The 13205-nt window shown below is 36.9% G+C and overlaps 1 protein-coding gene across 4 annotated transcripts in view; it reads left to right on the top strand.

The window, feature by feature from the left end:
* Window positions 1-13205, top strand: part of GPM6A (glycoprotein M6A) — a 371158-nt gene that overhangs the window by 295037 nt on the left and 62916 nt on the right. For all 4 annotated transcript variants that reach the window (XM_032148943.2, XM_032148945.2, XM_058436901.1 and 1 more), the window contains exon 2: window positions 3171-3363. In XM_032148943.2, coding sequence (XP_032004834.1) covers window positions 3171-3363 — 193 coding nt within the window. The remainder of the gene's footprint in view (window positions 1-3170; window positions 3364-13205) is intronic.

Below are 13205 nucleotides of genomic sequence, written 5' to 3'. Positions count from 1 at the left end.
ATCCTGATTCTGATTTTGTCTTTACTCAGTTATTAACTTTAGGCTCTAGGATCCAGCAAAGGCAATTCCCACCTATGCATTCGGTGTTTGAACTCTTTATATATGAACTTATTCTATTTTGAACAGTTTTGTGAGACATGTTCATCTATATGGTTTTCGTACTTCTGATTGTCTGCAGTAGAAATCTCCCACAACCACATCAAATCCTTCGAGAACAGCGAAAGACAGAAATCACAGATGAATAGGATTTAAAATCACGAGGCTGTGTGGTATACTTGCCAAAAATAGGAATAGCTCTACATTGGGCTGGCACTAATTTTTTTATTATTATTATTTTTAAATAATCAGTGAGGTGGAAATTGTAGAACATCAAGAGACAGAATAGTTCAAAGATTTTTTCTGCCACCCTGTTAATCTCCACCCGAAACTGTGTTCAGTGACATTCAGACACTACACACATTGTTTTTAGCCATCTGCTGGTGAAATCTCTTCCTATTACATGAAGTTTCAAGCTGTTCTAACCTTTTCTACTTCCACACATTGTGTGTGTTTGTGGGGGGGGGGGGGGGGGGGGGGCGCACATGCACGTGTGTGTGTGTGTGTGTGTGTGTGTGTGTGTGTGAGAGTGAGATGTGTGTTGGGGGAGGAATGTTCAAGAAACAATTTTGCCTGCACAAACAACAGCTACTGAAGTGGGAAGGTGTTCAGACTCCTTTTTTTAACCTTCTCTGGGGCAGATGGGATGGACTAGAATTGTCAAGAAGACCAGTTCAGTGAGCAGCATTAAAAATAGCAGACTAGCTCAATCTCTCAATATAAACTTAGTTTTCTCACAGGAACTTTGCAATTATCACATGCTTCATATGTTGCTATATGCATCTATGCCTTCTAGATAAAGTGCACACGGCTCTTCCTTTGACTTAAGCACAATAATAATCCATTTTAAAATCTTGTTTGTCATTTGTTTCTGAAGAAAAAGGAAAAGTCATTATCTGAGCGGCTTCAGCATTACAAAGACAGATTTGATCAAGAATTTTCATAAGGAGGAAATCTTTGGAATGAGGATATGTGTGTGTATCTGAGGGTTGGAGTGGCTAGAGGTGGGTACATATGGAACCTAGGTCATCCTCGCAAGTACCCTTAGCCTGTCAGCCCTCTCATCTAAATTCTCCTTTATCAGCCATGGCTGGCACATAGTGCCTCATCAGTATTTTCTCTTGAAAAACATATATACTTAAGTATTTCTAGTTAATTTCTTAGGAGTTATCTAGCAATGGCCTAGGAAATTGTGACCTTTATTTTGAATATTTACCATCATTTTCTGATGTCTCAGTTTAAATGCTTAAAGCTGTGTTTTAATAAGTAAAAGTGATAAGACTTCAAAAAGCAAAAGTGACCATGATGGCCAAAGAATTTTTGACAACCACATGACAGCACAGTAATAGTTCATATTAATAATAGTTAAATTAGGCCTGATGTGGGGGGCTCACACTTGTAATCCCAGCACTTTGGGAGGCTGGGGTGGGTGGATCACTTGAGGTCAGAGGTTTGAGACCAGCCTGGCCAACATGGCAAAACCCCGTCTCTACTAAAAATACAAAAATTAGCCGGGTGTGGTGATGCAGGCCAGTAGTCCCAGCTACTCAGGAGGCTGAGGCGGGAGAATCACTTGAACCCAGGAGGCAGAGGTTGCAGTGAGCTGAGATCGCACCACTGCAGTCTAGCCTGGGTGACAGAGTGAGACTCCATCCCCCACCCCCCAAAAATAATAATAGTTAAATTACATCTAATAATGACAGATAACATGTAGTGAGTAGTTACTCTATGTCAAGCACTATTTTTTATATTAACTCATTTAATCCTCATGAGAACCATGAGAGAAATTATCTTATTGTCACATTTTTAAAGATAATAAGCTCAAAAGAATAAATTTGGCAAAAACCACACAGGGATTGGTGTGTCCAATGTGCTCTCATTTGCTGTGCCAATGTCTTTCTCATTTTTTCAAACCATGAATGATAGCAAGAAGTAGATTTTCATTATGAGTCACCACTCAAATATCATATAGGAGTACTGAAGTCAAAAGAGTCAAAAATAATTTCCCTTACTACATAACATGCATTCAGATATTGTCTCTTCCAGTCTCTGCCACTTTTAATATTTGCTGGTCAAAGTTCACTGAGTTTTGAGGTCAGGAGTTCGAGACCAGCCTGAGCAACATGGTGAAACCCTGTCTCTACTAAAAATACAAAAAAATTCGTGGGGCACGGAGGTGCGTGCCTGTAGCTCTAGCTACTTGGGAGGCTAAGGCAGGAGAATCTCCTGAACTCAGGAGGCAGAGATTGCAGTGAGCCGAGATTGTTCCACTGCACTCCAACCTGGGCAACAGAGCCAGACTCTGTCTCCATAAAGAAAAAAACCAGTTCACTAAGTTAACTTCACAATATACTAACAGGCTTCAACTTACTGTCTGAAAAATTGGTTAATGGGTACAAAAACACACTTATGTAAAAGGAATAAGTTCTAGTATTTGATAGCATAGTAGGGAAATTATAGGTAAAAATAATCTATTGTACATTTCAAAATAGGTAGAAGAGAAGAATCATAATGTCCCAACACAAAGAAAACATAAATATTTTAGGCGGTGGACATCCCAATTACCCCGATTTTATCCTCATATATTATAAACATGTATCAAAATATCTCCTGGATCCCCAAAACATGTACAACTATGACACATGAATAAAAAAATCTGTTACAAAAAAAGAAAAATACAGATACAGATACACGGAGTGCAAAAGGATAAATACCATTGAAATAAAACCATAAGCATGTGACATTTGAGAGCAATAAATTCAAGATGGAATGATATGCATGCATGTATGGTGAAGATTAATTATTATAGAAAGTCTGGGTTGGGAAGGAAGGGCTTCTCTAGGTTTTGCAGTAGATGAGGAAGACATCAGTCATAGCAAACATTCTCTTATTTGTGGAGGATGGGTTTATAATTAAGGAATTTGATCTTAGTATCCTTCAGCTCACTCTAGGACTTCATTTATATGGTTTACATGGTATTATCAGTGCAAATATACTTTCCCATAGTGCTGAAGTTTGAAAAAAAATTAAATTAGATTAAAAACATGAATTTTTCCCTTTGTGATCTTCTACAGGGTGTTTTGAATGCTGTATCAAATGCCTGGGGGGCATTCCCTATGCTTCTCTGATTGCCACCATCCTGCTCTATGCGGGTGTTGCCCTGTTCTGTGGCTGCGGTCATGAAGCGCTTTCTGGAACTGTCAACATTCTGCAAACCTACTTTGAGATGGCAAGAACTGCTGGAGACACACTGGATGTTTTTACCATGTAAGTCACTCTAGTATTTCTTGTTATTTTCAGTGTATATATTTACACTTCTGTGTGTTAAATAAGTAAGGGCCTACAGTTAAATTAGGTGATAATATATATGCAACAGCACTCTTAGGGTATACCTGATTCAGAAGGGTAATCATGGTTCATGATTGCCTTTACAGTCAATAGAAGGCACGTAGCACAGGATCAGAGGCTGACTTAATCAGGGCTTAACCAATGCTTTAAATGTAAAGTTGTATTCAAAATTTGGTTACCATTAAGTGGAATTCTGGCACTTCCCTTGCTCTTCTCATTTGAACAGAGGCTGTTCTTTTAGAATAGTGCCAGGCACAAATCTGGCCCTTGCTACTAATTTTAGGAAAATCAGCAAAGGTCCATGGGTGCTCCCACATTTAAAAGAAATAAACTCAGCCCTGGGTATGGTAGCTTACTGTTGCTGTCTCACAGAAATGATGTAAATATTGTGCAAAGTTCTTATTGTCTTCTGTAAAAGAGTAAATCATAAGAAATCAAGCAACCTTTTTTTCAAACACCAATTATACTTTTCTCTCATAAAATGTAAAACTCCTAAGATCACTATATTATGATTTTGTTAAAATAACTTTTTTAGAAAAGTAACTTAAACAGTCTGCAGATTAAAGTTTGCTGTTGAAATTTCAGCTCCTTATTGCATAATATAGAGAACAAAGGTTTGGGATTGAATTATAGAAACGTTTTTTTCTAAATAAGTTACTCATTGAGATAATTTATTTAGTGATTTTTATGCCCATGAAAAGAAAATAATTTATTACAGTTTGTTTGTAATCCCAGCTGATAATAAACTTGTTTCCTGAGCCCTTATAGTTTTTGTTATATTTATAACTTCTTGTGTTTATTTCATGCTGTTTGATACCTGTGTTTGTAATGTTCTTCATGTCCCTTTATTCTGTCATTCTAAATGAACTCAAACATTCTTAATGTGTATACATTTTTTAACTAATATGATGCTTTTAGATTTACAAATCTGAGTGGGTATTTGGATGGTTAGTGTAGCTTTGCTTTTTAATCTTATCATTCCATCTAAAAGAGGTTGATCACAATTCTCATTTATGCAGGGCAATTCCTGTTGACCTGGTGTAATTTTAACCTAAGATCCTACTTTGAAAAAACACTTGGTCAACCCAGACAACTTTTTAGGTAGAAGACAACTTTTCTCCAACTGCAGTATCAGGAATATATCATATTGCTAAATTTCTTACACTCCATCAGGTATAGGCAGATTATCTTGAACAAGGTATTTATCAAAGTAATTTTCATAAATTGTTTTTCATAAAAGTATATTTCAAAGTATTTTTTATAAATATCATAAAATTTTTTTATTTATTAAAGTTACTAATTTCCCCTGAAAATGAAAAGAGAATAGGGTTGTGGGCCGGGCGTGGTGGCTCATGCCTGTAATCCCAGCACTTTGGAAGGCTGAGGGAGGTAGGCAGATCACTTGAGGCCAGGAGTTCGAGACCAGCCTGAGCAACATGGTGAAACCCCGTCTCCACTAAAAATGCAAAAATTACCTGGGCATGGTGGCACATGCCTGTAATCCCAACTACCAGGGAGACAGAGGCACAAGAATCACTTGAGTCCAGAAGGCGGCTCCAGGCTTCGCAATAGAGTGAAACTGTCTCAAAAAATAAAAATTAAAAAAAAGACAGAACAGAGTTGTACATTTCTATCTGGTAACAGAGCAAGAATGCTCTGTTTTGGGGGGTGGGTAGACAACATATAACCCTGGTCAGAGTACATAGCAAAATTTTTAGTAAAATCAAACCTGAAATATTTGTTTATTTAAAACCTGTTGATACTTAAAACCTAGAGAAAGACTGATAAGAAAATAAGAAATAAAATGAGGAAAATGAGATTGAGAAAACCCAGTCCCACCCCCCCCGCCCCCCACACATACATGGGGATTAGAAGAATGGAACTGATTAGCTACTAAATTAAGAAGTGAAATTATTATAAAAATATAGTTCATAACTCTGTAGTATCAAGTGAAAGCTTCACCAAGGTCATGACAAATGGGAATGAAGAATTAATAGCAAGTTGAAAGTTGCGTATTATATTTCCCAGTGTAAATTTATTTTACAAATTAGTTCTGAAAAATTGACATTATCCATTAAATTGAATCTTTTACGCATTAGTAGACACTTTATCAATTTTCATCTAACTAAATACAAACCTATGTATAAAACCAAAATTCAACAGCTATCAATGCCTTAGATTCAAATAGCATGAATCAACCCTTTAAAGATTATAAGTCATATTCATCATTTGGAATATAATTAAAATGCTTTAGATTATTGCAGGTTAGCTTTTAGAGAGTCTTAAGAAAATGATTGCTTGGATATATTTTAATGTGATAAAACTGACATTTTCTAGATTTATCTCAGCCTACCCTGGACAAAATATGTTCTCACTGTGCATTATTTTAAGCCATCACAGATGTCCTTAACATCTACAAATTCACTCTATATAAACTACATCCAAATTGCTAAATTTAGTTATAGAATTACAAGTTTGTAAGAAATCATAAGCCTAATGAATGGCAATAGATGCTTATGTACATCTATCAGCAATTATTTGTTAAGATATTTGATATTTAAACAACAAACTTTCATATATTGTAGATGTCTACTAAAGCTCTAAAGGCAGTGTATGTGGGGGGTGAGGGGAGTTTAGAAGAAAGATTGTGATTATATGCTTAATTTGGTACTTTTACCTTTGCTCTGTTATATTATGTATTAAATGTGAAACCAATAATGCATGTTTGGAATGGGAAGAATACCATTTTGATTGGAATAAAAGTAAATGTCAAAATTATCTTTCTTTTCATATTTCACATTACTAAAATTCCTTATACAGGCCCTGCAGAGCTAACAAAGTATTTGAGACTCTCTCCCTACCCACAAATAGTTCATGAAAACACAGAGGGAAAATATGTACTGTAAACCTCCTAGTACGATCAGTGCCAAGTGATAAATTTAAAGATTACATAAAGGTTTCGAGGAGGTAGATATTACTCTATGCAGGGCTGCCTTATAGGGATCAGGGGTATGGAAAAAGTTCAGGGGAAACAGAAGATGTAAAATAAGCAAACAGAAGGCAGAGGAGGCTGAACAATACATTTGCAGGCCATACATCTCCCTTGGAAATCAACTAAGGTAGGTTTGGAAAAGAGCGTGTGAGAGCATATTTGTGGAGAAAAGACTTACCTAATTTTAGTAATTGACAGAGTCTATTTCTTTTCTCCATAGTTCTCATACTTAGTTCAACCAAATTCATCACTCCTACATTATATACTTGGAAAAGAAGCTTGTTTACTGGATGTGTGAACTAAAAGATAAAACCAGTTGCCCAAGCCCTGATTCTTCCATCTGTGGTCCTCAGGATTTGAGGAGTTACCTACTTCTTTATCTCAGGGACCACAAAATTTCTCTCTCCCTCTCTTTTTCTCTCTCCACTATCTCCCTTCTCTTAAATACATACACTTATCCCAACATGGTCAATATTTCCAAGTCCAGAGGGAGACATGAAAGGCAACAGCAAACACAATGACGTGTGACTACTCTGTTTCACTAATCACCTGTCCAGAATGCAAACCATACTGACCATAAATAAGCTTGCAAATAATCCTCATTCTTATGTCATCTATATTTTAGACATATAATTCTAAATACTATCAGCCCCTGCCAGTGGGAGCTGGCCTGAAGTCGAGCTCCTGAACTCTTAGCTGATGTCACGCATTACACTGTTTTGTCCTATTACATTTGAGGTGTGGCGACCTCCAGGGAGAGAGAAGAATGTTATTTCTCAAAGAATTTCTCAAAGATTTTGTTACTCATTTATATAACTCATTTGTAGTCATTTATATAACTTTTAGTACCTCTCTATCTCTTGTCTGTTTTGTTCCCCAGAAGCTTTTAATCCGTTCATTTTCAGCTAAGTTTCTCAAATCCAGGTCATTTGTTAGTTCCAAACTGTTTTGATAAGAAGTGTGCAACTTCTTATCCATTAGGAGTTATTTCTGCACTCTAATCACAACTCCTGTTGGTTTAGCATTGCCATTTAGGCCCACTCAGCACTCAAAACAGCTCTGCCACTTTCTGCTATGTGATGAGGAGGACACTTTTTTCTGATACTTGTGATTCAGACTTTCTCTTCTGAGAGTCGTTTGGAAAGGTGTTATTACTGTGCTTCATAAGTCATTTGACAAACTAAGTAAGAAGTAGGGTAGGTATTTTGCTTCTGTGAAGCAGATTCATTTGGGACAGTAAAATATAGAGACTGGTTAGAAAATTAGATATCATACAGAAATCCAAACCACTAATTTTGCTAAGCGACTTGGCTTTTTGAATTGCTCTCTTAAGGACTGGGCAAGGAACAGTCTTACTCATAAGCATGCCCTCCTGTAACTTATAAGATAAAGACTGTATTTGGGTGGTCTTCCAGAGTGAATATTTTATTTTTAAAATTTTATTGATTTTTTTAATTGACTATAATTTCAAGTTAACACATCAAAAACTGAGTTCACTACCTACTGAATTCTTTAATATTGCATGCACATGTAAAATAGTTCCTATTTACCTAAAACAAAATAAATCAGTAAGCTCAGACAAAATAGATATATAGGTTTTGCTCTCAACTAACTTCATGTGGGTTTACATCTCTAAGTTTGCTTGTAGTTTACGTTTACTACTTGGAGGTTAATGAAGTAGGAAACAGTTGTTAGCAGCTTAATGGATGAATGTAAGAAGGGAAAACTGTGAATTAATAGCAAGAAAAAACAAGGTTTCATAGGCCAACATGAATCACAGTACTGTGCAAACTGCCTGTACTGAACTAGGTTGTTGACAATTAAACCAAATTGCTGAAGAATTCTACTCACAACAATGGTTGAAGATCTGCCAAATTTGTATTGATGTATGATTATTGATTAGTCTTGGGGAGTCAAACATAGTTATAACTAGAACTCATGTTAGAAAACCATACTGAATTCCTAACTTTTGAAATAAGAATCAAATAGTGTGCATTTCATTAGGCAATATTTCAGCCAGGTTAGTACTCCTCAAATGGGTGTTTTAAAAAACCTCAAAACACCAATATGAAATAACAACAAGAACAAAACCAAATACTTGAACCATGAGGAATTTAGATAGACAAAATAGTGTGGTGGATAAGATTTTGGAGCCAAACTCCCCCGAGTTTGTTCCATATTGTCTCTGCTTCTTTCTAGCTTTCTTACCTTGGAAAAGTTACTTAACCTCTTTGCCTCAGTAACTCATCAGTAAAAGGGATGTATTAATGCTGCTTACATTCTAGAGTTATATGACAATAAAATTAGTTGATAATTAGTTGATATTTCAAAACAATAATAACATGGCTGGCACAGAGTAAGCACTATACAAGTGTTTATTATTATGATGGTGATAGTAGGTGTGATAGTGGTTATGATAATGATGACATCTACTCTGAAACTGACTCACAGTTTTGATACCTACTTTCATGACTTTCATGCTGCCTTAAGTCTGTTTGTCCCTGAACACACCCTAAACAACCAGTTATTGTGAATTATCTCACAATAACTCACTTACTCACTATCTCCAGAGCAGCACTGAGGAGATGGTGCTAAACCATTCATGAGAAACCACCCCTATGATCCAATCACCTCCCACCAGTCCCCACAATGGGGATTATAATTGAACATGAGATTTGAGTGGGGACCAGATCCAAATCATATCATTCTGCACCAGGCCTCTCCTAAATCTCATGTCCTTCTCAAATTGCCAAATACAATTATGTTTCCCCCAAGTTCCCCCAAATTCTTAATTCATTCCAGTGTTAATTCAAAAATCCAAAGTCCAAAGTCTCATCTGAGATGAGGCAAGTTCCTTTCACCTATGAGCCTATAAAATAAAAAACAAGTTAGTTACTCCCAAGATACAATTGAGCTACAGGCATTGGGTAAATACTCCAATTTCAAAAGGGAGAAAAGCTGAAAGAAAGGGGCTACAAGCCCCCATGCAAGTCCAAAATCTAGCAGGGTAGTCATTAAATATTAAAGCTCCATAATAATTTCCTTTGACTTCGTGTCTCATATCTTGGGCACACTGGTGCAAAGGTTGGGCTCCCAAGGCTTTGGGAAGCTTTGCCCCTGTGACTTTTAAGGGTTCGGTCCTTGTGGCTGTTCTCATGGGCTGCTGTTGAATGCCTATGGCTTTTCCGGGCACAAATTACAAGCTGCTGGTGGATCTACCATTCTAAGGTCTGAAGGATGGTAGCCCTCTTCTCACAGCTGTACTAGCTAGTACCCCAGTGGGGACTCTGTGTGGGAGCTCCAACCTCACATTTCCCCTCCACAGTGCTCTAGTAGAGGTTCTCTATGAGAGCTCCACACTTGAAGGAGGCTTATGCCTGGACATCTAGGCTTTTCCAAATATCCTCTGAAATCTAGGCAGAGGCTTCCAAACCTCAACTCTTGCCCTCTGTTCCCCTGCAGGCTTAACACTACAAGGAAAGCTGCCAAGGCTTATGGTTTGCACCCTCTGAAGTAGTGGCCCGAGTTGTATACTTGGAGGTCTTTTAGCCGTGGCTGGAGTGGGAGTAGCTGGGATGCAGGAAGCAGTGTCCTGAGGCTGTGCAGAGTAGCATGGACCTCGGGCCAGGCCCTTGAAACCATTCTTTCCTCCTACACCTCTGGGCCTGTGATGGGAGGGGCTGCTGCAAAGGTCTCTGAAATGCCTTTGAGGCCTATTCCCCATTGTCTTGGATGTTAGCACTTGGCTTCTTTTTACTTATGTAAATTTCTGCAGCCTGCTTGAATTCCATCACTGAAAATTGGCTTTTCTTTTCTACCACATGGCTAGGCTGAAAATGTTTCACTTGTACGCTCTGCTTCCCCTTTAAATATAAGTTCCATTTTTATGTCATTTCTTTGGTTGTGCATATGAACATAAGCTTGTTAGAAACAGCCAGGGCACATCTTGAATGCTTTGATGCTTAGAAATTTCTTCCACTAGATACCTTAAATCATCATTCTCAAGTTCAAAGTTCCAGAGATCTCTAGAGCAGGGACACAATGTGGCCAACCTCTTTGCTAATGCATAACAAAGGTGACCTTTGCTCCAGTTCCCAGTAAGTTTCTCATTTCCATCTGAGAGCTCCTCAGCCTAGACTTCACTGTACATAATCACTATCAGCATTTTGGTCACAACAATTTAACAGGTGTCTAGAAAGTTCCAAACTTTCCCTCATCTTCCTGTCTTCTTCTGAGCCCTCCAAACTGTTCTAGGCTTTGCCTACTACCCAGTTCCAAAGAGGTTTCCACATTTTCAGGTATCTTTATAGCAATGCCCCACTCCTTGGTACCAGTTTTCTGTATTAGTCCATTCTCACACTGCTATAAAGAAATAGTTGAAACTGAGTAATTTAGAAAGAAGAGGTTAATTGACTCACAGTTCTGCAGGCTGTACATATAGCATGATGCTGGCATCTGGTTGGCTTCTAGGGAGGCCTCAGGAAACTCACAATTATGGTGGAAGGCAAAAAGGAAATAGGCATATCTTACATGGCCAGAGCAGGAGCAAGAGAGAGTAGGGGGAGGTGCTGCACACTTTTCAACAACCACATCTCACTGTAACTCACTCACTCACTTTCGCAAGAACAGCACTGAGGGGATAGTGCTAAACCATTCATGAGAAACTGCCCCTATCATCCAACCACCTCCCACCAGGCTGCACCTCTGACATTGGGGATTACAATTAAACATTAGATTTGGGTGGGGACACAGATCTAAACCATATCATAGCAACTTTAGGGAAACATATCTATAAATAAGAACATGATAGTTTCATTCAAATAATATTTGAACAGTTATCAGCTAGAAGAAAACTTGCTTTGTTCTTTACGGTTCAGAGAGAAAGAGACTTAAGCCAAAGTATTTCAATTTATAGAGAAATACTTTCTTTGGCATCCTATAAAGAACTTTCCAAAAATCTTTTCAAAAAAGAATACGTAGACTACCGTGAAATGAGGTGATTTGCTTATCAATTAAAGTGTTTAGGCAAGGATGGTAATGAACTTGTAGTTCTGAAATGCTTACAATCTGTAATTCACTTAGTCTTGTTAATTCAAGAATAGCTATCTTAGTAATAGTTCATATTTCACAAATTGAGCAACCATGAATTTCAAGTATGAAAATATATTTTAAAATCTTTGTATTTATTATACTTCTATAATACTCCTGTTTCCAAATATATATATATACTTATATATATGTATATATGTATGTATATGTGTGTATATATATATATTTAGGCTAATCTTATGTCTGATCAATCTTTTAATGAATGTACTCATTCAGAAAAAAATTAGGTGATATACGTGCCACTCACTGTGCTCATCTTTAGAAATGCATAGCAGAGCAAGACAAATTCCTTGTCTTTAAGCACTGAAATATGAAAGGTATGTGAGCAAAGTGCCATCCACATCAGCTAATCAGTTACAAATAAAGAATGGTAGAGATAGTACTTTAACAGCGTTACAGGTTTCATCAAGCTAAACAAATACAGGGAATTGAGAAGCTGCAGTAATTAATATTATACTATATGGTATTGGTGCAGACATAGAAAAATATATAAGATGGAGCAGAATATAAAGGTAAAAAGAGACCCAAGTCCATGTAAGTACTCATAAATACACATGAAACTATGCTCCTACTTTATATTTTACCAAAATTTTTCAGGTGCATTAAAAATTAGAATGTAAAGGTAAGCTAATTTGTAAAAGCTAGACAAATAAATAAATTAGGGTTTTCTTTATCATGGGGTAAGAAGGATACAAGGAACATCGTAAATCACAAAAGAAAATATTTATGTATTTGACATACTATAAATTAAAATTGTATTCATTGAAGTGTTATAAAAACATTAAACTATATTTTAAAAAACTGAGAAAAAATATTTGCAGCTTACATGAAAAGAGCTCCTAATTTTATAAATGAAAAATTGCTACATCTACAGCAAAATATCTCACTAAAAGCAGGGAAAATATAAAAACAGGTATACTGAAAACTACAAAACTTAATAATAGCTTATAAGCATATGTTCATCCTCACTAGTAAACTCAGAAAAGTAATTTTAAATGATACCATTATTTATAACCTATCAATTTATCAGAAAAAAATAGATTATAATACCTAGCATTAGGCAACAAAGAAAGAGTAGGACCTTTGCTTTTTATTAATGCGTCTTCATTTTGGCACAAACTTTCTGGACACCATTTTGACCATATGTACATGAATTTTTTTCTAGGAATTTATCCCAGGGAAGAAATCTAGACTGTGAACAAATATTACATAATATTATCATTATTGCCATGCTGTTTTTAATAACAAGTTCTAGCTTACCATTGCTGCTGCAAAAAAGAATTACCACAAATATGGTTACTTAAAACAAAATGTATTATCTTAGAGTCCTGGAGGTCACAAGTATGAAATGGGTCTTACTGGGCTAACTGAAATGAGCTAAAATCAAGGTGTTGGCAGAACTGTGCTCCATCTGGAGGCTCTCAGGGAGAAGCCGTACTCTTGCTTGTCCTGGCTTCCAGAGGCCACCTGCATCCCTTGGCTCATGGTCCCCGTCCATCTTCAAAGCCAGCAGTGTGGCATCGTCAAATCTCACTCTGAATTTGACCCTGTCTCTCTTGCCTCTCTCTTTCACTTTTAAGGATCCTTGTGATTACAATGGGGCTACCCAGAGAATCCAGGGTAATCTCCTCACCTCAATATCATTAATTCAATCACATCT

This window comes from Hylobates moloch, unplaced genomic scaffold (genome assembly GCF_009828535.3).
Source record: "Hylobates moloch isolate HMO894 unplaced genomic scaffold, HMol_V3 SCAFFOLD_3, whole genome shotgun sequence".
Classification (NCBI taxonomy): Eukaryota; Metazoa; Chordata; class Mammalia; order Primates; family Hylobatidae; genus Hylobates; species Hylobates moloch.
The sequence above is the reverse complement of the archived record's forward strand: the minus strand, read 5'-3'. Positions and strand labels throughout refer to the sequence as shown.